Source organism: Ochotona curzoniae, unplaced genomic scaffold (assembly GCF_017591425.1).
Source record: "Ochotona curzoniae isolate NIBS_2020 unplaced genomic scaffold, NIBS_Ocur_1.0 contig_883, whole genome shotgun sequence".
Taxonomy (NCBI): Eukaryota; Metazoa; Chordata; class Mammalia; order Lagomorpha; family Ochotonidae; genus Ochotona; species Ochotona curzoniae.
In genome coordinates this window covers 69,386,002-69,411,258 of record NW_024466599.1, presented here as the reverse complement: position 1 = coordinate 69,411,258, position 25,257 = coordinate 69,386,002, and the positions used below count along the sequence as shown (strand labels likewise).

The 25,257-nt window shown below is 49.6% G+C and overlaps 1 protein-coding gene across 7 annotated transcripts in view; it reads right to left on the bottom strand.

Moving 5' to 3' along the window:
- INPP4A (inositol polyphosphate-4-phosphatase type I A) overlaps positions 1-25,257 on the bottom strand; it is a 147,843-nt gene that overhangs the window by 11,653 nt on the left and 110,933 nt on the right. The window contains exons 15-25 of one of the 7 annotated variants that reach the window (XM_040993762.1): positions 22,632-22,649; positions 18,631-18,814; positions 17,302-17,520; positions 16,091-16,343; positions 11,870-11,902; positions 8,690-8,862; positions 7,664-7,787; positions 6,274-6,400; positions 5,837-5,977; positions 4,159-4,256; positions 462-574 (exon numbers count right to left, since the gene is read on the bottom strand). In XM_040993762.1, coding sequence (XP_040849696.1) covers positions 462-574; positions 4,159-4,256; positions 5,837-5,977; positions 6,274-6,400; positions 7,664-7,787; positions 8,690-8,862; positions 11,870-11,902; positions 16,091-16,343; positions 17,302-17,520; positions 18,631-18,814; positions 22,632-22,649 — 1,483 coding nt within the window. The remainder of the gene's footprint in view (positions 1-461; positions 575-4,158; positions 4,257-5,836; positions 5,978-6,273; positions 6,401-7,663; positions 7,788-8,689; positions 8,863-11,869; positions 11,903-16,090; positions 16,344-17,301; positions 17,521-18,630; positions 18,815-22,631; positions 22,650-25,257) is intronic. The other 6 variants (XM_040993765.1, XM_040993763.1, XM_040993766.1 and 3 more) reach the window with 6 other exon arrangements.

The following is a 25,257-nucleotide window of genomic DNA, read 5'->3' as shown; positions in this document are numbered from 1 at the left end:
GATCAGGCTGCCATGGACATGAACTAAGCTCATCTCTTCATCAGAGATGACTAAGTGACTTGCCATAACATTGCTTGGACAACAGCCTTGGGGTAGCAACTGAGACTCTGACAGGGAAAGTTCTGAGAAAAACTTTACAATAGTGTAAGTTCTTAGGGAAGAGACAGCAGAACTGCATGTAGGACAAAGACTGGTCATTACAGTCTCCCCTGACTTGGTGGAAGGCATAGCAGGCAGTGAACATTGGTCAGTACTGATTGTGCAGGCCTGTGTGAGTGAAAGCCATGTCAAGAGCTCAGGCGTCCCTGAACGTCCTGGGCAATACCAAGTCCCTCCCTGGGTCATGGAACACACTGCCTTGGCCTGATGCCCTCATGCAAACACACAGGAGCCACTTGCTTGGTATTGCGCCATGACTTCTGGCAGCAAGCACAGTGATATGTTTCCCTGACAGTGAGTACCTCAGCAGCTTGCCACAGGATGTCCACGTTCTTGTTCTTCCGGGCGTGCACATTCTGACCTAGGAACCGCAGCAGCTCTGGCAGGCAGGTCTGACTCCGAGACCGAGGTAGACCTGGAGGAGGACAGAAGTCTCTGGGAGTGGGGGCTGCATGCAGGAACATGGCACCCAACAGTGGGAGGCCACTTGCAGAAGTCACTGGGGAAGAAGCTGGCAGCTGAAGTTGAGGGGTTGGACATGGCTACCCAGTGGGTTGACTGCTTCTCCACTTTCACCTTTGTCAGGCAGTCGTTTTATGTTTTCAGTGATTCCAAAGGGCTCAGGTGTGGATACCAAGTCACCCAGGAATTTCCTGTACACACCACATCTCCCACCCCCTCCCAAAGAATGACTTAGGAGGGAGTGTAGGAGCTCCATTTGGTCTCCAAACCCTTAGTCCGGGATGCCTGTAGAAGTCCGTCGGCCATTAGGTGACCTAGAAACCTTGGAGGAGGCCGGAAAACACAGCCTCCTGCAGGCAGATGGACTGGGCCCACACCTGGAGAACTACATTTCTCGATGATGCAGAGGAGTCTCCCTGCTCTGACAACTTCCCTCCCCCGCTGTGGTGGTCTCCTGGCCCTTCCAGGACTTCATGAGTCCTAAGATCTGTCAGATCATCTTACCTAGGAAACCTGGGATAAAAGTAGAAAGAGAAAGCAACCACTCCTGGAGGTCTGTGGATTCTCAAACACCAGGAATATCAAAGACAAAGAGAAGAGCCTCAAGGTCACGACTAAGGTAAACAGCCACAACACCTGAATCCCCACATCTGAACCAAGTGCACGGCACCATGGGACCAAACCACACAGTTTCTGCCACCTATGTCACACTGTTGTCCACAGGATCTTGTGCCAATGACTCCACGCTGCTGACGCATCCAGGCCCACAGGGAATAGGGCAGCAATAAACAGAGGAGGCTCCTGCCTAGAAGGGGCTCACTGTAGGAGACAGTGGGAGTGTGAGGAGGGGAGCTTAAGGGGCTCAGGGGTCTTCACTCTCTGGAGGAGATGACATGATCTGACCACTCAAAGTTGAGGACAGCTTGGCCATGACCTTCCTTGTAGCCCCAAGTTTGAAAACCACCCACTGAGCAACTCAGCAGGCTTTGCAGGTATTCAGCCAAATGGCCTCATAGATGAGCAATTTTCCTGGGGCTAAAAGGGCAGCCCAACATTCTTGCCTTGGGTCTTCATCTGTCAAGTGGGTATGAGAGCAGCAACCACTTTACAGGGCTGCTGTGGGTTCAGAGTAGATAACCCAGGTTCAGCAGGTAGGAGTTGCCTGGCAGGGGGATGAGGACAAGACAGGTCAGCTGCTCCTGGCTGTGCTCACTGTTGAAGAACATGAAGACACCTCGGCAGTGAGGGTCCAATGGACTTGGGTTACTGACGGCTTTGGCGGAGTCCTCAAAGGAGCCTTGTACACAGCTCTGGATGGGCCTTGCCCAGCATGCTCACCAGGGGCCTGGGAACCAGTGCTGGTCTAAGCCACACTCAGAGTGGCCAGAATTGATGCTACTGCCTCCACAGCCCCAGCGGTATCTGATGCCCAGATCTGTGCTCAGCCTCGTTTACTGGGAGATGGAAGCCAGGTGACCCCACATCCCAGGATTTCCTCTGTCATTCCTTTACCTCCCTTCTCCTCCTGGACATTCCAGAACCTCTTGCATTTTCCAACCACTGTTTTTTCCAATCCCTCCCACCCACACATGGGCTTTAAGTGCCGACATGGCCCATGCAGCTGCAGGGGGTGTCCAATCTCCCCCAACCCCTTCCACAAACATGGGCCATACCAAGGCAGCATTGCCTTGTCACTGCACTGCCACTGTCCCAAGAGCTTACCAGAGACTCCTTGTTCAATCCCTGAGGCTGATGAACATCCTCATAACCTCCTCCACTCCTGCTTTCCTTTGGGCCAGCTCAACACTACATCACTGGCCTTTCTGTGAAACCCTGGCTTCCTGACCAACCGCCAGAGCACAAGGTCATCTCCACTCCTTGCCTTTGGCCTCTTCTCGTCTTACTGCTCAGTGAGCTCAGCTACCAGGGACCTCCTCTCAGGGCTACGCATCTGCACTCTCCCCGAGGCTGCCTGTTCACATCACAGCTTCAGCAGCTGCTGCACAGTTCCCACCATCTCCCTCATCCTGCTCCTTATTCTGAGGAACTGAGAAGAAGGGTCCTCTCAGCAAGTGCCCCACTGGCCCGTCCTGTCTGCCAGGAGCTGGGTCCCTCATCCAATCCAACCAACAAACTTTCTAAATGAGTTGGCAAATAGTCAGCTGTTTCCACACAGTTCCCCCACTCAACACTACTAAACTAACACAAACCTCCTTGGCCCAGCTCTTTAGACCCTCACAGCTGAGTTTCCCAAGAGAATGACATTTGCTGAATGACCTGGCACAAAGCTTCAGGGCCAAGCAAGGCCTTTTCACACCAGGACAGACATACTAACTAGCATTCTTAGTTCTGGGATATATATCACATCTTGCAGCACAAAGGAAGCCTGCCCCTATCTTGCCAATCCCATGGTCTTCCCTCTTTGGAGCCCCTGTTGAGAGGGCATTAGTTCAGCTCCAGGGTAAGAACTGGTCACCTTCATCCCCATGTGGCACACCCCCAGTGGCTAGGGCAGTGTCTGCACAAGGAAGCAGGGGATACTCCAAACTCACTGAGACTGCCTGGGTCTCCTCCCACATGGGCTCTGTTACCCTAAACTCTACACAGAACAGGTGCTCAGGGACTATTTCCTGAGGTGACTTCCAGAAAGAATTCCACACATGAATGCTGCCCTGTGTCCTCCTTGCAGTATTTTCACTATGAGCAATGACAGTTCCACCACAGGAAGTCTGGGTTGTGGGATGGCAGGTTGCTACGGGCCACCTAGCCCCTTAACTTCCAGCGGGGGTGTCTGTCCAGCAATCTGCTCCCTAAGCACCAAGCAGGGAGGTGCCTGGGCAGCTCACCACATCACTCCCCTGGGTCCTGCCTCCAAAATCCGTATGACAGCTATCAACCACAGAGACATGGGTCAATGTCAGTGATGCGTGGGATTCAAGACCCACATCAAGAACCAACGAGAGGGGCCCGGCGCGGTGGCGCAAGTGGTTAAAGGTCCTCGCCTAGCACGCCCGGGATCCCATATGGGCGCCGGTTCTAATCCCGGCAGCCCCGCTTCCCTTCCAGCTCCCTGCCTGTGGCCTGGGAAAGCAGTCGAGGACGGCCCAAAGCTTTGGGAACCTGCACCCGCGTGGGAGACCCTGAAGAGGCTCCTGGCTTCGGATCGGCATAGTATCGGCCCGTTGCGCTCACTTGGGGAGTGAATCATCGGACGGAAGATCTTCCTCTCTGTTTCTCCTCTCTGTATATCCGCCTTTCCAATGAAAAAATAATAAAAAAAAAAAAAAAGAACCAACGAGACAGGTGAGCAAGGGCTTCAGTGTGAGAGAAGCTTCTGTGGGTAGAATGCCAGAAGGCAAAGTCAAAACAAGTAAACAGGACACTGTGTGTGACTGAACATGTGTGTGTAAATGAGCAACATATACAGAGAGGGATAGAGAGGGAGATAGCAGAGCAAGCGGGCAGCGTTGGGAAGGTCAGCAAGCACACAGTCTGAGCTCAGGCAGGTGAAACCCCACATGAGTAAGGGATACTTACAGTCCTCAGGCAAAACTTCCTTGAACTGCTCAAAGTAGGAATTTAACCGCACCAAGCTCTCCACATTGATCACTTCTTGTAAAGAGGTGTCCCCAAACCTTGGGAGGTGGTAAAGGAACAGCATTAGTTGGCTTGCAGCACATCCTTCTAACTTCGACAGAGGTGTACAAAGCTAGCAGGGCTGACTCCATCTCAATTCCAAGCCACACTCCTCCAGAAAGCACAAAGCTGGTCCACAGTGCTGGTGACCATTTTAAACACACTGTAGAGGCAGGGACAGATAGGCACCCAACCCACGGACTGAAGGGTGCCTATCCAGCACAAACACTCCAGGTATTAGGCCCAGAGTGCCATGACATTGCCCCAGAGGTCCCTGAGAGAAGAGACAGCATGACTGGGGGGGGGACATGGTCCTTGCCTGTCTGTCCCTCTGGGCTGACCTGAGGCCCTCACTTGTTTCTTGTCATTCAGGCTCACTGGTGGAAGCCCTGCTGGCTGCAAGAATGTGCTCACTGCCTGAGAGAAGATGCAGTGGATGTCACCTGCAAGGAAGGTCAAGGTGGTTCCAAAACAGGTCCTGAAATCTTCCTTGTTGGGTCACCTCCCAGCTGGGGGGGGGCCCGTCCACACTCCCTGCAGGGCGTTCCTTCTACTCTGTTCACACCTCAGAGGGCTCTGCCTTGTGAGCCAGTACCCTAATGCTACACCCAGCGCAGTCTCCACCATAGGAAGTCCTGGTCTTCATGATCCACTCATTGGTCATCTTGGGGCTGCTTCACAGCAGTCCTTCTCCAGACCACTGACAAGGTGTTCTCGCCTCTGCTCTGGCACTGCCCTTCTTCAAAGCATGTGTGCTCTCACAGCTCCCACACGTGTTCAGCACAACCACCTGCCCAGAATGTCAATCTAGTGGTGTCCTATTGTCCACTGAAGTCCTTCACTGTCTCCTAGCAGCCTCATCTCACTTCCCAAGTGGGGGTTATCCCACACCTGGGGGTCAATGTGTGTTGACCACAGTGAAAAAGACCCAGTAAGAATGAGGCACATTGTCCCAGACACCCAACTGCTTTAGCAGCACGTACCTCAAGGTATCTTTTCACATGAAAGATCTTCACTAACTCACAGCGGCCTTTATTAGGTCCCATACAGCAAATTGCCCCCACCACAACACAGGCCCAAAGGCACACATGACTCCGCTCCATTGGGCAGCACTTTACAAGGCATAAGTCCTGGCCCCCAACCTCCACATGACTGCCCCCTCCTGGAGTCCTGGCTACACTGCTGCTTCTCTCTGCCAGGCCTTGGCTTTGTTTTTCTTGGCCTGGGACATCCGGTCTTTCTCCCACCTCATCTGATTAATTCCTACTTATGCATCAAAGCCAACTTCAGCTGTCACCTTCTCCAGGAAGCCTGTAACACTTCTCAGACCTCAGCAGACACATCACTCAGGATCTCAAAGCCCCTACATTTCTCCCTACACCTATTTTCTTTCTCTCTCGCTCTGTCTCTCTCTCCCTTTCTCTGCTACCTGCCAAATCTCTGAAGACAGAGACTATAACCAGCCTACTGCTGTGTCTCCAAGGCCAAGAACAGCACCACATCCATGTGCAGGAAGGGAGGTATGGCAAGGCACATAGGGCCCTGGGAACCTGAGGAGCAGTGGGGGTTCTGCACATACCTCTCGGCCAGCGTCTGCTGCTCGTTGATGCCCACGTTGAAGAGGACAGGTTGCACCCGCAGGAGCATGCCGCTCTGGATCTCCCGGGGCAGTGCATCAAACAGTGGGCCTGGCAGCGGGATCCGCACGTTGAACCCATCGCTGGATGAGGGGGAGAGGGGAGAGACGAAGAGCAGGGTTAGGTCCAGGATGCCTGCCTTGCCTGGGAAGGGCAGTGAGCAGGCCTCAATAAGAAAGCCACAGTGGCCCTCAAGCTCAGGGACAACCAAGCTGCCGGTCACAAGCCTTGAGGGGAGGAGGTATAAAATGAGTGTACGGGGTTGTGACCAACATTTGTGACTCAACAGAGCAAACAGCTGAAAAGGGGAGAGTGCCTCAAATGAAATACAATCCATCAAAAGTGAGAGGCTCAAGAAAATTTTAAATCAACAATCTACCGGTTTCCTGTGATGACAGGCAGCATGTCAGTGGGTGCATGCGAAGTGGCCTGTGTGACTTTAAAGGTCACGTTTCTCAGGTCCATGATTCCAAGGCTCATGTCCTCCAACATCGCCAGCTCCTCACCTGGGTGCGAGAGGGGAAAAGGCTGTTCAGCAGAGGCCCTGGTACTCTACCCAGCCTGGCACAGTCTTAGCTAGGAGCAGACACAGATGATGAAGGGTGAGAAGTGGGCAGGAGGGCCTGTCTGAGTCATCCCTTCTTTCTTTTTTTTTTTTTTAAGATTTATTTTTATTGCAAAGTCAGATATACAGAGAGGGAGAGAGACAGAGATTAAAAATCTTCTGTCTGCTGATTCACTCTCCAAGTGAGTGTAACAGCCAGAGCTGAGCTGATCCAAAACCAGGGACAAGGAGCCTCCTCTGGGTCTCCCATGCGGGTGTAGAGTCCTAAGGCTTGGGCTGTCCTCTACTGCTTTCCCAGGTCACAAGCAGGGAGCTGGATGGGAAGCCGGGCTGCCAGGATTAGAACTGGCACCCATATGGGATCCTGGCACGTTCAAGGCAAGGAATTTGGGCGCTAGGCCACAGTGCTGAGCTTGAGTTCATCCCTTCTGTGAGTAAACTACCACAGCCCTCCAGTGCCACATCACAGATGCAGCTGGTGGGGACATGTACCATCCTCCCCAGTCTTTTCTGGGTCAACCACAGGGCTATGAGGAGACATATAGAAAAGCAGGACACATCCCCTCTGCCCGCCCCATGGCAGCACTACCTCCTTTAACATGGAGAGAGGCACTGTTGTGACCAGATCCTTCCATGTGCCAGGGCTTGGCATCTACTCAGTCTCCTACAGCACCGAAGGTGGACAAATGCCAAAATAAAGGGGTGTCTATTTTCATCTACTCAGAAACAACAGGAACCACAACTAGGAAGAAGGCAGCCTTTTCTATTTTTCCCCCCAGAAGGCAACTTAGAAATAGTTACCAAATTTAAAAATATCCCTAGCCATTGACCCAGTGATTCTGTTAGTGGTCCCAACAGAGGGCTGAGAAGTGGCCTCTGCACACAGGCACCCTTGCAGCGCTGGCTTAAAAGCAACAATCCAGAATCAGACAGCCCAGCCAGGTACTGCTGGTTAAATGACTTTTGCCCATCTCAACCAGAAAGATCTTCAAAATACAAGACACACAGCCAAAGAACAGAATCAAGGAGGGGTGTGTGCCTATACCAGACTTCTGTTTGGTGTTATGCTATGTATTGGGGCTATGTCAGTATGTATTTCAACCTGCACATTGTTAGTCCTGTCATCAGGAAAACCAGCCAGGAGGCAAGGCTGGGAGTACCCTGGAACCACAGCCTCTGACCCCAAGCCCCGTGGGCTCCTCACCGTAGGTGCTCAGCAGGCTCTCAAACTGGGCCAGCAGCCCGATGGTGTAGAGCTGCCGCAGGAAGCCGTCATCATGTAGGCAGTTCCTCAGCTTGATGATGAAGCCACAGATGAGTGCAGTCAGCTGCAGGGACACAAAAAAAATGGCGATGGGGACAGACACCTGCTCACCAACAACAGCTGGCCTGGTTTCCTCTGCCTGCCATGCTCATAGGGGCTTTGGCAGCCTCTCCTTCTTCAGGGGAGTTTGCACTGGCAGAAGCCATGGAGTGGGGGAGGGGGAATACTATGCTGGGATTTCACCATCCCTGTCCATTCCAAAGGTGCACTTGGCTTTGGCTCAACCTCCAACCTGGAGTGCCTGACATGACTTCAGGTCTAGAACTTTCCAGAAGCTCAGAATTAACTCCCCACAAGCCACACCAGTTCTGGGTAGACACTGAGGATGCCCCAGCATGGAGTAGAAGTGAGAGAATGTGGTCAGGAAGAGGCTTCTCAGTGGGAGGTTTTCTGCGGGGAGCAACCAGCTGTGCTCCCATAGGTGGGAGAAGTGCAAAAGCCAGCCCAAACCTGTCTTGCTGTTCACTTTATTAACTCAATTATGGGTAACTGTTAGAATGTGCCATTCATCCCAACCTTTCTCTGAAAGGCAAGAGAAAGCATTAACATGGAGTTATGTAATAGACTGTGCTGACAGCGCGTGCCTCTGATGTCCCCATGGAGCTCCTCTGTGGAAAACCCAGACAAGGCAGCCAAGGGGCCATCTGCACACCCCCACCTCTGCACAGCCCACAGAGCCAGCCAGTGCCAGATCTCAGGGAAGAAGTGAATACATATTGAGAGCATAAGAGTCTGTGTTCAAATCTAGAATTTCCTGTTACACCAACTGACAAGCAACAGGGAGGAGACAATGTGGCCCCCTGGGGCTGTGTGTAAGAGAAGGGAAGGGAGAGGGGCTTCTGCATACTATGTCTGAAGGAGACCATGAGGTACACATGGCCTCCCTCTAGCGTTCCCGAAGCTTACGGTTTGGCAGAAGACCACATCGCGGCGGTACTGCAGGCTCAGGTATGTGGCTATGGTGGGAGCGCTGTCCTGCATGAGGAGGAAGACCATCGCCTTCTTGGCCTTGTCGCTCATCATGGCCACACAGTCTGTGAGGGTGGTCAGCAGCGGGTAGAGGGCCTCACTCCATTCACCTGGGCATGGGCACAGGGATGGTTACATCTATGAAGATTTCAAATTCAGGTCCTAGAAAGTTGGTAGGGTGCCACTGATCCATCTTCCCCATTACCCCTTCTCAACCCCTTCTATATCCTGTGAGCCTAACTGATTCTATGCTCAGGCTAGAAGTGGCACAATGTTCTAATTCTCAAGCCCCAAGCTCCTCCCTCCCTCCAGGGATAGTGGGAAAAAGATCTGTCATCTCACTTGTCTCAACCCAAGATGGAAGACTGAGAGCCCATCCTTTTGCAGCCAAGGACCAACTCCTCCCTCACCCAGGCTTTTATGCATCTGGGTTAAATTCTCACTTTCCATGTCTGGAGGAAAGACTGCACCATGTGACTTCCACATTTCCAATTCTTGGGAGTAATGTTCAATATTTAGACGTGTTGCTAACCCCTTTCCTTCCAGCCTGGGACCATCTATTTCTAGCCCAAGTTTTCTTTCAGAAATATAAGGGAAACTTTGATATTGTACCAAAATAACTTATTAGACAGAGAGCCTGGAGGGAGAAAAACAGGTTCACAGACATCCTTGGCTTGATTCTTCCTTTCACTTCCTATTCAGAAGGCCTTTAAAAGAGACAGTATGCCCTCATCAGTTTTATTTTTATATCTGAAGCTTCAGACTGGTCACCAAGCCTTGAAATGGGTATTGGCCCATGATCACTTGGTTAGCCCTTTGCCCCAAACATGGTGTGAAACAGTGTGTCCAGCAGTACAGGTCCTCTTGGGATGAGGGCATGAGTCACAGGAAGAGCTAGAACATGCCACTCTCCAGCCAGAAGGGTGACCTTGATCATCAATAAACACAATCTGAAAGTTTGGAAGAAGGGATACTCGGCCTACAATAACCTGTATTGTTAGCACTTTGTGGAAAGACAAACTTAGAGGAAAACTTGGGACATGCACAAGAATTCCTTATGCACTATATGTTATTGTTGCAGATTTTTAAGAACATCTAAAAGTTTACAAGTTGGGAAAGGTCTAACTGAGTATGTGGGCACACTGTAGACAATGCTTTATATCTGTAATGGAAAAAGGCAGGCTTAAATTTAGAAAAGTCTACAGCAGCAAGGTCTTAATAAGTCAGTCACAGCAATAAAGAACACTGGATTGAAAAATGGAAAATGTGAGTGTGTGGCCCTGGACACTGCAGAGCCGCAGTGACACGTGGGACTCCTCAGCTCCCAGCTAACCTGTGATACTTGCTGACTGCTAGCTAGTCCATGGGCCATGTCTACTTATTTTGCCGCCCCCCTCCATTTGTAGAGAAGGGTGAAAGAGACAGTGTGTTTATATGTGTATGTGTTTTAACACAAAGAAAACACAGCTCTACAGGCAAAACCAAAAGAACCTCTGGGAGGGGACCATTTTAGTCCATTTAATGACAACTATGGAAAAGCCACCAGCACTTCTAGAAATGATGCAACTGGCAAAAACAGTTTTACTGATCAGCATTTTCTGTGTGCTGTCTGGGATGATACTTAGTTCTACAGACTCCAATTGCTTCTTGGCGTTTTAGCTAAGATCAAGTGTAGTTCTGCAGACTCCAGGAGACCCCAGTCCTCGGGGGTTGGGGGGCTCATCAATCAACCTCCCTTCTCCTGATGCTCACAGGTGGGCATGAGCCCACACTTCACCACCGAGTCTTGGGAGACAGCTCAGCTTCAAGATACTGGCCCACGTCTAGGTGAGCTGAGGAGGTAAGATGCCCAGCAACAGAAATCATAGAGGAAGGAAAGACATGGATCCAAGGCAGGTAACAGGGAGGAAGAGACCAAGGATAAATTGCTATGTACCTACAGAGGCCCCAGTGACCTAGAGGGTTGAAGGGATCAGGGTTTAAGACACCTCCTCAAGCCAACGGTGATTTTTTGGAAAAGACCAACAAAATACTGGTAAAAGTAAATAGAGCTAAGAATATGTTTAATCAGATTGGTGGTGGGGCGGGGCTGCCACCAGTGCCACCACTGTGTGCTGATCCATTGTGCTGGGAGAGAAAACAGGGGTAGTAACAAGTGACAGAACGGATCAGGACATCTTCCCCCATCCTTGGTCAGCTGTGCTTTACACCAAGATGGACTACCCTGCCATAGCATCTACATCCAGCCAGAAATAGGCAATTTTTGAGTTGATTGTGTCCATGATTTTGCAGTTTAACAAATCAACAGACCAACCATATTATGGGGGGTCAGGGGAGTGCTCATGCTCGCTCTGGGGAAACCACAGCCATATTCAGAAGCTCCACCGGAACTAGATCAGGGGTCGGAATACTTTTTCTGTAAAGGCCTAGACAGTAAATACTTTAGGCAACTGTTAACAAATCTGATGCTGCCACACAAAAAGTACCCAGAAACAATGTAGGAATGGGTGGGCATAGCTGGTTTCCAAAGAAACATTATTTACAAGCACAGACTATGGGAGAGTTAGCCCCGAGCTTTACTTTGCCAACCCCTGAACTAGAAACGTAAATATCTGCTTCTATGTAAATATCGGCTTCTAAATGCAAACACTGCAAAAGGATTCTGGCACTAATTCTAACTGAGGCCCATGTCAACAGGAAGAATTCAAAAGCTGCACTCAGACTCAGAAGAGAGAACGCTTGGTGATGAGAAAGGTCACATTTGGTGGCTTTCCCAACGGCTATGTTTCAGAGTACCACTCCCAAGTGCAGGTGGTCACACAGGGAGCATCATTACAAACATTTGAAGGTATCTCTAGGACAAGTCACCTACTTCAGGAAGCCTAGCACAACTCAGGAATATTTATGACACACCTACAAGGTTTGCATGTGGTAGCTCCAGGCTACAATTCCCTCAGTTCACCTGGCCTCTCATCAAACCTATGGAGTCTGACACACTACACAACAGAAAATTCTTTTGCAACTCTAGCAGCATAAAACAATCTTTAGGTAACTGAGCTACACACGCTACCTGAATAGTAAAGACATCGGCGGGAGCCTTGAACGGAAACCACGTACCTGGGCTGGACTCTTCAGGAGGGGGACTGCAATCTGCACAGAAACGGAGGGTAACACGGATGATTAAGGAGCAGCACGCAGTTCCAACACAAGCAACTCAATGTCAGGCAGCTGCTTCTGCAGCCAGCCTGTAGCGACGTGGACTGGGGAGGCAAGGCCTCTTCCCCTAGAAGTCTCTGGAAAGCAGTCAGGCTGCTCCAAGGCAATTGAGACTTCCTAGGGTGGGCAATGCTGGACTCACCAGCCTCAACATTCATGTTGCTCATACTTCAACATCAAATGTTCTTTGGACGAGTGAACTAATGTGCTACTATGTGATTTATATATAACGCATTAGTCACATTGCAGTGGCACAGTCCATGCGGACACCCAACATCTGGAAGCAAACTTGTGATGAGACTGACCAGCACGTTGAGTACAGCCACTTCCCACAGAACTCGCCATCCTGATTCACTGGGGAAGTCTAGGCTCAACGGCAACTGCTAAGATCTAAAATGTTAAGATCCACCAATGAGATAAATACACCAAAAACCCTTGAAGATTTAAACCAAATGTGAAAGTTTTATAACCTGTGAAGTCTCCGAATTAGGTCTCTTCAAGTCCTCAAAGAGTACTGATTGATCTACACTGAGTCACTGGGGAAATACTCATTTCAGTTTCACATTTCCCTTCAAAACTCTAAAATTCCTGGTCAGCTTGAGGTGCCATCTTACAGAAAACAAGCTTGAGGGACCAGTGCTGTGGCACAGTGGATTAAGCCACTGCCTGTGCTGCTAGCATCCCATAGGAGTACTGGTTGGAGTCCCAGTTGCTCCACTTCCTATTCAGCTCCCTGCTAAAGCTCCTGGGAAAGTGGAGGGAGATGTTCCAAGCACCTGGACCTCTGGCCCCCCTGGGAGACCTGGAAGAACTTCCTAGCTCCTGGCTTTGGCCTTGCCCAGCCCTAGCTGTTGCAGTCATTTAGGGAGCAAACCAGGGAATGAAAGATTTTCCCTCTCCTTCTAACTCTGCCTTTCAAATAAATAAATAAATCTTAACAAAAGAAAAAGAAAACAAGTTTGAAGGGAGCACAGGAACAAAAGTTTATTTTTCATTGTGCCTGGACATTCTAAGAATGTTTTCAGGATATCGAAACAAAGTGGTTTCAAGGATCCCAAGAACAGGCAGAAGTAGTTACAACTCTTCTAAACTGGAAAAAAAAAAAAAAAAAAGAAAGAAAGAAAGAATATATTTTTCATTTTGCAGAGGAACAGAAAAAGATCTTTCCATCTACTGGTTTACTCCCCAGATCTCTGCAACCTCCAGGGCTGAGCCAGGCTGTGACCAGGGGCCAGTGACTCTCTCCGGGAGTCCTACATGGGTGGCAGATTTCCTGGTACTTAAGCCATCATCTGCTGCCTCTCTGAGTGTCCATTAGCAGGAAGTTGAATTGGAAGTAGAGTAACCTGGACTCAAACCAGACACTCCAATGTGGAATGCAAGTGTTTCAAAGAGGCTGCCTTTCAATCAAGCAGCAAGCTGCCAAGTTGACAAGTCCAACTGCTGGTATAACCCAACATCCTGAGACCACCCAGATCATACAGAGAAAGCCTTGGTGGTGGGGAGTGATGCTGAGCAGTGGCTACTAAACATGTCTGGCCAATGAGAACTGCCCCAGGCCTTGGAAAAAAGAAAGATACAGATTCTTGCTTCCCCACCAAACTCCTGCTCCAGGACTCCAGGTTCTTGCATCAGAAGGCAGGCCTAGGATCCTGTTTAGGAGGTTCTGTGGTGATCCCAAATGGCTGGTTGGAACCATTCTTGGGAATGCAACAGGAATTAAACCCAGTTTATCTTTTAACTGGGGGCGGTGAGGGGAAGTGTTCATGCTGTAGGACTCCTGACAATGACCTGTCACGTATCTTAAGTCACTGAGTCCCTTCAGATTTAATGGCCTTTAAATTTAATGTGGACTTTTCACATACATTCACATTTCAGCACACTCAAGGATGCTCTATTGTGGAGTACATCTGGTGCAAGAAAAACTGGTTTGAAATCCAAGTGACTCACAGAACACACAGGGAAGACAATGGAAGCTGCCCCATACTGATGGGGCAAAAGGAGTGATCCTGGGCAGGCTACAGGCGTGGAAGGAATTTGGAGCACTTGTGAGGAAATAAAGAGAGGAGCCTGCAGTGTCTATGGTTCCAGTCAGCAGGGACTTGTTAGTGGGTGTGTCTCTAGCTTTCCCCTGGCTAGCCCGTCTGGTGCTGCGGACAAGCTAGTCACCAAAACACTGGATTCCTCAAAAAGTTCATGGAAAATTCAAGTAATAGATAAGTTTATTTTTGTGCCCCCCCCCCCAATCTTGAAATCCATGCATAGTGTTTTCATTAATATGAACTTTTATATAAATTTTTGAAGATCAGCATATGTATGAATGAATTTCAAAGATCTTCAAAATAAACTTATCTTTTAGTTCAGCTTCCCACCAAATTTTTGAAGTACCCCTGTAAAGTAAGATCTGGCATCTTCAAAAAGTTTGTGGAAATGCACATATCTCTTACTTTAATTTTTTTCATGAACTTTTGGAAGCCCCTTCCAAGAAGCTCACCATCTGGTCTTTGCCCCCTGCTGACACTATGGTCTGAGCAGCTCGCCCACTCCACCAAAATTATGTCAAGTAAGGGTATAAGAGTCATTAACTGAATGGCATTTGGTTTCATTGGTTCCTTTGACCACTGATCAGCTGAGTTAGGCTCTCTCAAATGTATGCTTTGTTTCCCATCATTACAACAGAGCTGGTCCGTATGGCACACGAGCACAAGTCAAACCCTGAGTAACACAAACAAATGTCCATTTAAATAACTATAAAACTGAATTTCCTTATATTTAAGCCATGTACCTGAAGGGTGGGGAATAAGTTAAGTTATGAAAGAATTAACATCTCTGATTAAAACAATTAGCTCCTGCTTTTTTTTTTTTTAAAAAAAGTCCATATCATCTGCAGAAAAAAATAAATTACAAACAAGATAATAACAAGAGAAATAAGTAACAAAGTTTCAGAAATTTGAAAAATAACAGTTTACATTAAGGAAAAACAAAAGAACACAAGTAGAGACAGACAAAATAGCTCCATGAAATCACGGGCTGGGGAGGATAAACCACAGTCCCCCACAGATGGAAAAGTGGATGATGTGAATACTGTTGAAACAGAGGCTCAAATGAGACAACACCCAGGAAACAGACTGCAGGCAGACTAAAGAAGAAAATGGCATCTTACAAAGGAAAGAAGGTTCATCAACAGGCTCTGACAAAGGAGCACGGTTCTGCTCTGAGTGGAGATTTCCCAACAAGGATTTTAAATGCTCCCATTTCTAAGATGCCCAATCCTTGGTATACCTGGGTCTTACTTGCTATGACTTGAAAGCCCACAGGAGAGCAAAGAGGAGGCAGAAGATGACTCTGCAGCGAGCTGACCTGCCCATAACCCTCTCCCATGCTTAGGGAAAAGGCAGGAGGCACTGACAGCAGCAACCAAGGACCTGCCTGTTTGAAGACACATGCCCCCTGATTTAAAGCTGTACACCCCAGGCCTCTACAGACAGACGAAGATGGTGCCTGAACCAGTTTGTTTGTTGTTATGGCACTACCATCTACTGAGGATTTCCTAAAAGATGGTGCAGAACAGGTGAACTTAACGGCCCCCAGAGGCCCAGCAGAGAGGTTGCACTAACTTGTGAGCCACCAAGTGCCCTGGTATACGCCTCTGCTAGACAAAAGCATACCCAGCCATGACAATCAGTCTTCAGGCAGGTCCACAGGCCTGCTAATGTCCGTCCAGTGATGACCTTGCACAACTCACCTTTTCCTTCATTCCACTACTTCTAATGCAATGCACAACCTTATCAAAAGGTAACCTGCCTCCAGGCTTCCTTCAGGTTCACAAGGTGGTTTAAGAACCTGGAAGACCCAGGAGCCCAGCATTACTTCCAACATAGTGTGACCTAAGGAGGGCCCTGAGCTTCTGCCTTGGTAGAGATGCAGATTCACACACAGTAGTCTGCGCTCACTGTTTTACTGCTGCATACACTGAGATTCCCCTGCTCCACCTGGAAACCCTGCAGTCTGCGTGCGGGAGGAAGGCAGGAAGGCAGGAAGACATAGATCAACAGAAGCGACACAGCACAAAGTCAAGGTGGAGGTGGGAGTGGTGCGTGAGAAGCATGGATGCATACGCACGTGTGGCTGAGTGAGGATGGCATGCAGCAGGCATGGAGGAGGGGCATGGCGACGAGGGGACATCGCAGAAGGGGTCCTCCGGTCTGATCCAGTAGGCATGGCCGTCCTGGTTACCTTTCTTGCTGGTGGAGCTGCCTGTGCAGGGCAAGACATCCTCACAGCCCTCGCCATGCAGGCGTTCCTTCTGCAGCAGCTTGTCCACTCGCTGGATGATGCACTCCAGGCTCTTGTCCACATTCAGCCATACTTTCTCCTTCCAAACCAAAAAGGACTATTTGGGTCAGCTTTCCCAGTGAGATGAACAACACAGACCAGCAACCCTCTGCTGGTCCCCACCCTGGACCACCAGGTTCTTTAAAGGACCCAAAGACAGAAGTACCAATTAGGAGATTCCTGATCTCCTATTTAAATTGGTGAGTCAATGGCCTATGGTCATTGTTTAGAAAGTTCAGGAACTATTAGTAACTCTCAAAGAGGACAAACAGCCTGCAAGTACTGGCAGAAGAGACCCAAGGCCTGGTGACCTGGTCCCTTCTCCTCCTCTTTTGTGTGCAGACTTCTTATAACCACTGAACAGAGGGAACTGGAGGAAATGGAAACAAGATCAAGAGGGAAGAGGAGGTGAGAGAGACAGAGTGATCCTTAGAAATCCTGATTAGGAGAACAGAGCTATAGAACGACTCTGTAACTCAGGAATCTCACAAATGACAAGCTGTGCCAGGTGCCTCCCTCAAGAGACACACATTGCACTCTCAGGGCAAGCTCCATGGGGCAACGTTAGAGCAGTGGTCCCCAAATCCTGACCTGAGCTCCCACATCTCCAGAAATGACAGGCCCCACAGCAGGGCCGCTGCTGAGCAGAGCAGACAGGAAGCAAGAGAGGCTCAGCTGGGCTGCAGCACCAGCCACACAGAGGACAGAGGCGGCCAGAAGGGAGGAAAGGCTCCATCAGGGCAAGGACTCCTTGCCAATCAGGGGTGAAGCAGCTCAGCCCCCAGCACAGCCTTGCTCTCCGTATGGACACAAAGGTTTGCAAAGCCTCTCTCCCACACTGGGTGTTCCAAAAGCCATCAGGCAAAGAAACCTGGATCTGTTCACAGAGGAGCCAACCCTTTTGACCCCTCAGAGGCAGGGTGACTGGCAAGGGACGTCACAGTTTTCAACCCAAGCTCAGTAGCATGCCTGATGATGGGCCCGGGCAGTACACTTACCCACTCCTCCTCGTGCCAATCCACCTGAAGGGAAGAGCGGCTGTTTCTCCCTGCCCACTTGGCCATAAGGGTGTCCTGGTCATTCCTAAGCATCACCTGCTCCTCCTCAGTCGAGGTCGGGGAGGCCTTGGAGGCAATGTAGTCAGGCCGTGCTGCATTCAGCCCATGGATGGAGTTGGCCAGCAGCTTGCAGTCGCAGACTGTAACCAACTGTCGGGTCTGTAGGCACACAGAAACCAGGACTGCTGGGTCTGGGTGAGGGCCAGGAAGACCTGCCTTTTCTCAGAGGGGTGAACAAGTGGAGGCCTGGCCTTCTTCCCATCCACCCTGCCACATTCCTCAGGAGGGCAAGTGTCCCAACCCGGACTGACTTTCCGGGCTCTGTCCCAACTTAATTTCTTTGACTCAGTGACCAACACCTTGTTTTTTTTACATCTCAGCATTGAATCTCCAAAGTCCTAGGCTCTGGATAACTGGACACCCAGTACAGGGACTCTGTGGCTCACAACTGTACTGCTGACAATTAAATCTTTATTTCCCAGCTCTCCATCTTCTCCTATGTGAATACATGTTCTGATGAGGAACAGCCGCTCACTCCAGAAGAGTGAATGTGGGTGGGGAGGTGCCATTAGAATCTGTGTGTGTGAGTATAGTATGTGTGTATTGACAGAGCTGGAGAAATACAGAAAAAAAAAATCATCCGTTATAAACATCTGATGTACCCATTCCCTCAGCATGGAAGGCACTTAAAACAATTTTCTGGAAAATCAAAGTTAAAAGTTTATTTTGGTGCTCCCCCAAAATTGAAATTGATGCATAGTTTCTGCATTATAAGCATTCACTATGCACTTTTTGAAAACTCCAAACATTTACGCATTTTCAAAACAGGATCAAGATATAGTTCTCATTAGAAATCCATTTACCGACTACATATGTGCTAATAAGACACTGCTTTTACCTGATGGCGGTATATTTTCTCAAAATTAAGCACAATAAAAATGCAGCAAAAATGAAGTGTTGATTAAGCCATGGCTAAGAGTGCTGTAGAACTGCACTTGATGCAAGACATGTAAGCATGGAGCAGCACTTGAGTCATGAGCCCTGGGCTCTGGCCAATCTAGATCTGTGATTTAAAAAAAAAAAAAAATCGCCAAACCTTCTTGGGTCTGTGTGAGAAATGGCCCTAAAGATAGTCCCTCAATGTGCCCCTCAAGGCCTTCCGACTCTGTGGATAGCTGTAGTCATGCCGGGCCCCTGTATGTTGCCCAGTGGCTTTTAAACACCCCAGGGAACCCCCAGGCCCACATGCAGCAAGTTGGCTCCTCCTACCTTGTCTGCCAAGATGGCAAGTGTCCTCTCAAGGCCAGTGGCAGACCTGTCCTTAGCTGCCCTTGAGAGCCGTTCCGCGTAATAACTAACTTGAGTTTTCAGCGTATTGATCTGGGCGATGATCTCCTTGGCTCTGACAATGTCCTGTGGTATGTAGATTATGGACTGACAGCCAGACGATGTGCTAAAAAGGACAACAACTGATTCTTAGGGATCTCTTCAGTCAGTGTGAATGGCAGCAGCATCCCAGCAGCTAACAAGTAACCCTAATATAAGACATTCTGCTACTCTGCAAAGTTGTTCTCAGCTAGTCTAGTTGCTTTTGGGCAAAAAGACAGCCTTGGCCCAAAGCTTTGAGATCCTACATCCGCATGGAAGACCTGGAAGAAGCTCCCAATTCCGGGCTTCAGATCTGCTCAGCTCTGGCCATTGTGGCCATCTGGGGAGATCTTTTTCTCTGTCTCTCCTCCTCTCCATAAATCTGATCTGCCTTTTCAATAAAAATAAATAAATCTTTAAAAGAGAGACTATCTTTTTGAGTATATGGTAGAAGCCTGAGCTACAACAACACGCCTAAGTCTTTTATCCATATGTGTACATATCTGTACATTTTATGCCATGTATACGTAGGTAGATACTTAACAATCAGACCCAGTGTACTCCCAATCCTGACCTAAGAACCCCTGTCTGTTAACTTACAGGTACTACTTTAGTGGAGACATGGGGTCTGCTTACACCAGAAAGAGTCAGGTTTTCACAGTGAAGGGAGAGCCCGCACATGTGTTGGACTTGGGCAAAAACAACAACACAAAACCACTACCTCAAAATATTTACTCATTTGGCTACTCGGCACTTTCTGAGAATTGTCCCATAATTCTCCCTCATGTGCCTGAAACAGCAAATCTCCAGAAACTTTAGCTTTCTGCCCTCCCTCCTGCTCCAGAACCTCCCTGCTTTGAAAAACCCTCATCTGACAGCTGAAGAGGAAGTAAACAATGTGCCAAACCAAAGTGAACCCCTGACGCCTCAGTGGCTTGATGCCCTGGTTCTTCTTTCTTCCTGCCTCCTCACCACCCAACAGCAAGTGAATGGAGGGTGATGTGGAAGGTATAGCCCAGCCACTGTCAGGCACAAGCCAAAAACCTCTGGAGACTTCATGTTCCCTGGTAGCACGGGGTAGAGCTGACACGTGTGGTCCCACTAGATAGCAATAATAAACTGCTTGTTTCTCAACTCAGATCACAATCCAATCCAACAGGTCTTTTTTTCAGACCACTCAAAGAAGCCGAGGAAAGCAGCAAGGAGGACTCTTTCAATGGAAGGCGTGAGCCCTGGGTGTCTTTTCCAGGATGAAGGACCATGCACAGTCCCTCAAAGAGCTGCCCTTGGAGTTCTGGGAGGAGGAGGAAAGTTGAGGACATGATGCCTCTCTCCACAGTATCCACTGCTCCCCTGGAGATGTGGTCTCCCTGCTCAAGCCTGAGAACCTTCTGCACTGGGCCCCTTCCAGGGACACTTGAAAAGGGCTCACCAAGACACTGCTGCTGCCCCTGTCCTTAGCAGACTACAGGGCAAACATGCAAGCACCAAAGCCAAAGCACCCCAGAGAGGAACGCCACTACATCGGCCCCCACAGCATGAGAACGAACAATGGATGTGCCAGCAGCCATGCAGCAGACTACAACTGAGGCCACGTGGTGCGACGAGTCATTCCACAGAGTGCCTTAGGCACACGGCTGCTTTCCAGGCTGCAATCGCTCTTCCAAATGAATAGCTGCCACTTCAGAGAGTTTGAAAATGGAATTTGAAAATCTGCTCTTCCCAGTTCCCCAACATTTGCATTACACATGCAGAACTACTTCCGTGTCTGTGGGTGATTGTGTGCCCTTCAACACATACATAACCTCCCGCCAAGCTGAGAAAGACATCACTCTGTGTCATCATAAGCCATGTTCTAACAGAAGCACCTGGGCTTCATGCATAGGACATGAATGGGGGGAGGCGGGGTGAGAAAGGGCAAACTTCAAAAAGCTGCTGCTGTACATGACGGGCACATGCCCTTCAGAACAGGGAGGCCGGGAGGGTATGGACACCTTGCTGTTCGGGACACATGTGCTCTCAGGGCATCTTAAGCCAGGCAAAGAGACTTGGGCGCCCTTTGACCACCCAGTGTTCCCAGTGCTCCTGCTGGGTAGCCCCGGGAGGCAGTATGCTAGGTGTGGTTCTGGAATCAAATATTAGTTCCCCACTCCAGACCCACAGACTTCAGCCTACATGGTGTGTCATGGGCTAAACTGAAGAGGTACATATGGCACTATGGCATAAAGGGCTAAGTTGCTGCCTGCAGTGTTGGCATCCCACATGGGTGCTGGTTTGTGTCCCTCTTGCTCTACTTCTGTTCCAGTCCCTGTTTATGGCATATGAAAACAGCAGAACTCAAGTGCTTAGGCCCCTGCACTCACATGGGAGACCCAGAAGAAGTTCCTGGCTCCTGGCTTCAGATCAGCTCAGCTTTGGCCTTTGTGCTATTTGGGGAGTGAACCAATGGGATGTAGATTTCATTCCCTCTGCCTCTCTTTCTCTCTCTGTAAATATGCATTTCCAATAAAAAGAAATAAATCTTAAAAGATTTTTAAAAACATGGGGAATAATAGCCATTTAAAAAAAAATAAAAGTCTTTTGGTACTGCCTTGGAACGGTGGCGGCTGATGAGTAACAGCAAGCGCAGAGCTCCCCTCGCAGAGCATGAACCTCTATGGAGCCGGTTCCCAGAAGGTAGAGGACCAGCAGGATGGAGGTTCTAAGTGGGACATAGTGCCCCTGTGTTTACCTTCCCACGCCTCATCCCCTACCTGTCTCCAGGGAAGTCCTGGAGAAGAGGTGATGCAGGCCTGAGGGGAACCAGACTCAGTGGGGCCAGGGAAAGTCTATTCTCAGTTCCCTAGGAACTTCCAGATAAGGTTCCACCAGACACTTGGGTTGGGAGCTGACAATGGGCAAGCTTGTTTGGCAGCAAGCCTTCAGCTCCTCTTGTCCCAAGGTCTATACTCTCATCCCCAGACCTAACATTAGGTGCTTAACTGACTTTCTATGGGGAAAGGGTGATCTTTGTTGAGGCCCCAGAATTAAAAGGTCGGGAGAGAGCCCAAAGGCCATTTCTGCAGAAGCTGTGAGATTTTCCTTCCCCTGTGGCCCTCCTCTGCTCCCTATACCTGTGGTTCCCCTGGGCGAACAGACCCTTAGAGGAAAGCTGAAGAGGCCTCAGCCTGGGTGTGCGTGGGGAGAGGGGTGCCCCAGGACTTCCTTCTGTCAGATTCCCCCTCATAGCTAAGACACCCCAGAAGGGCCCAGTTACAGGGCCAGAGGCTCATGGATTCCTGGCTCCAGCCCTGTGCCCAGGATGAAGAGCCTCAGAAGGGTGGGGTTCTTCACAGACTCTCTTCAGGACCTGGAGCAGCGCTACAGACTCCCAGGCACAGGAGGCTCTGACTGCCCTCTGGTTCTCTGGTGGAGAAAGTCACTCAGTTAATGTTCGTCCCTGGTTGCCCTCCTCCCTGGGGATAAAATTCCCCCAGAACTATATTATTTAAAAAAATCTGTATGAGATCATGAAAATGTACACCAGTTTCCTCCTTACAAGAGGTGAGGGTGATGTGAAAACTGAAAAGGCTCAAGATTCTTAGGAAAGACAACAGGAATGGATGTCCCACTGTGCTGAGGTCCTGGCTCTCCGAGGTCAGGGGCCTCTTCCTCAGCCTGGGAGAACGGGGCTGTCCTCGGAATGCCAGGACTGCAAGGTGTCATGGTGGGCTGCAGAAGGGCTATTCATTCCCAAAGAGCATTGCAGCTGGAACAGAGAGCTCTGTCTATGAGGTGCAGCACTGGGAGCCCGTGACAGCACCACGGGATGACACACCACACGGGGTAGGGGCGACAGCACAAGCTTTCTCTGCATGAGGGCAAGACCGAACAGACACTCTCTCCACAGACAGAAAACTCACCAACACTCCTCAAAACTGCTAAAGAAAAGAACCAAAATGCAATATTAACAGTTTGTTAGCAAATATCAGAAGCAGAACAAACAAACAAAACACTAAAAAGCCACATCAATTCTTGAGAAAAAAAATGGTCAAAAGTATCTGTGGAGGTGTCAAGTACAAGAAGAACCAAACCCACAAGCCCAGTGTGTTTACCCATCAGAGTGACTTCACTGCCTTCTGGTCTGAGGCAGGCAGCCTATTGGGGTGCAAGCGACACCTATGTTCAGAGCAAACTTCCCACAGGGCAAAACCACTTCTGCTGGTGGTTCTATGACATTAAGGATAGCAGACAAAAATTTAAGCTATATAACTGAAAAAAACACAGAGGCCTTTGGGGGAATAAAGAATACTGAAGTTAACGTGCAGAGCAATGCAGTAATCAGACTCACCAGCCTTGCTGGGCCAGGAGCAGTCAGGCAGCCCCCTCCTGACTGGTCACACTGAATTACGGAGCTTTCTCTCTCGGGGGCCCCACGCCACCTCCAATCGCACAGTCACACCGTCCACATGGCAACATGCAATGGAGCGACAGACACACTTTTCTGGCTAGCTGTGCAGAGCTGCGTTGGGCACGGGAAGCTTTGTTGTCTTTCTAGTTCCCTAAGGAATGCTGGAGTCCACGAATCCCAAGGCAGATCTGTTTATCAGATGTTTGCACAGCGAAGTGCCCTTGGTGGGACTGAGTCAAGGTCAAGCATGCTGCCTGGGAGGGCGTCCCAGGAAATGTCAAAATCCACTCCAGGCCCTGGCGGTATGGCCTAGCGGCTAAAGTCCTTGCCTTGAACACGCCGGGATCCCATATGGGCACTGGTTCTAATCCCAGCGACCCTGTTTCCCATCCAGCTCCCTGCTTGTGGCCTGGGAAAGCAGTCGAGGACAGCCCAGAGCCTTGGGACCCTGCACCTGCGTGGAGACCCGGAAGGAAGTTCCTGTCTCCTGGCTCCAGATCGGCACAGCACCAGCCATTGCGGTCACTTGGGAAGTGAATCATCGGATGGAAGATCTTCCTCTCTGACTTTCCTCCACTCTGTATATCTGACTTTGTAATAAAAATAAATAAATCTTTTTTCAAAAAATGCACTCCAATCCTTGTTTCTCCTTCTCCTATTTCCAGATTTGTTGGACTCCCTCTAACCTAAGGTAGTTTGTGAACACATCTGAGGAGTGTCATGTAAAAGTGTAAGCTTTTGGGCCTGGCTCAATAGCCTAGTGGCTAAATCCTCGCCTTGCATCCGCCGGGATCCCATATGAGCACCAGTTCAGGTCCCAACTGCACCACTTCCTATCCAGTTCTCTGTGTGTGGCCTGGAAAAGAAATAAAGAATGGCCCAAGACCTTGGGACCCTGTACCCATGTAGGAGACCTGGAAGAAGCCCCTGGCTCCTGACTTTGGATCCGCTTGGCTCCGGCCACTGCAGCCACTAGGGGAATAAACCAGCAGACATAAGCTCTTCTTTCTATCTTGCCTCCTCTCTATAAATCTGACTTTCCAATAAAAGTAAGATAAAATCTTTTTTTTTAAAGTGCATGCTCTTTTGCTCCCTGCTGGGCCATCCAGCACTGGGCATGGTCAGTGATGCTCCAGATGTCCTACAGAACCCCCCCCCCCTCAGTGATTGCCTGGTCTCAAAGGCCTTCCCTGATCCCAGTTCAAGGTCAAACTTCTTAAGTCCTGGATATGACCACAGTCACCGAATGGTTCACTTCATCACAAGCCTGAAGCTCTACTTGACCATTTGTGGAAGTCTCTAGATACCCCCTGGAACTTTGCTTCACCTTCCAATATCCCATTCTTAATTGGGAAGCCTGACCTTTCAACTGCATGTTCTACAGAAGCAGTTCCAGCAGCACTTCAGCTCCTTCCATCCATCCTCAAAACCCTCTATACCAACCCACCCGCTCTGTCCTTCCAGGATAAACTGCCTGGTGCCTGTCTCTATCTTCACCAAAACCCTGCCTGACAAGCGCACTTTTCTATCTTGCCTCATTCACTTTCTTATTCATATCAGCCTCAACATAACACTCAAGTCATAATCACCCTCCACTATCAGAACTCTTGAGGCCTCTTCCTCTATTTTGTAGTCTGTCCAGGGGTCTTTCACCACCTGTACCCTGACTCATTTAAATTTGGATGGTTGACATTCCAGAAGAAGCCATGCCTCCCAGGTATCCGGGCAAACAGCTCTGCTTTATAGCCCCTTGACCCAGAGCTGTGCTGATGTCCACTCCGTGCTCCGCAGCATCCACTCTCTGTGGTGCTGCTTCCTCCTACGGTGCCTGCTGACCCGTGTGCTTCAGAGCAAGGCCCTCAGCACCCAAGGGTCAGGTCTATACCTGCCATCCCTGCATCTCTAGCCCAAGAGCACAGTCCAGTTCCTTACTCAGGTTGGTAGCTTTGTACAGTGAGTGTGTATTGCTGCTATCCTTTAAGAAAGGAAACAACGTGTTTCAGACTTCATGCTTGAGGGACTCGACAGGTTAGCCAGGGACTCCACAGGACACCAAGCCAGCAACATCCATCTGGGAGGCTGCCTGTTGCACTGCTTCCAAGGTGGACCATAATTTGCTGCTCCTTTTGAAGGTGCCC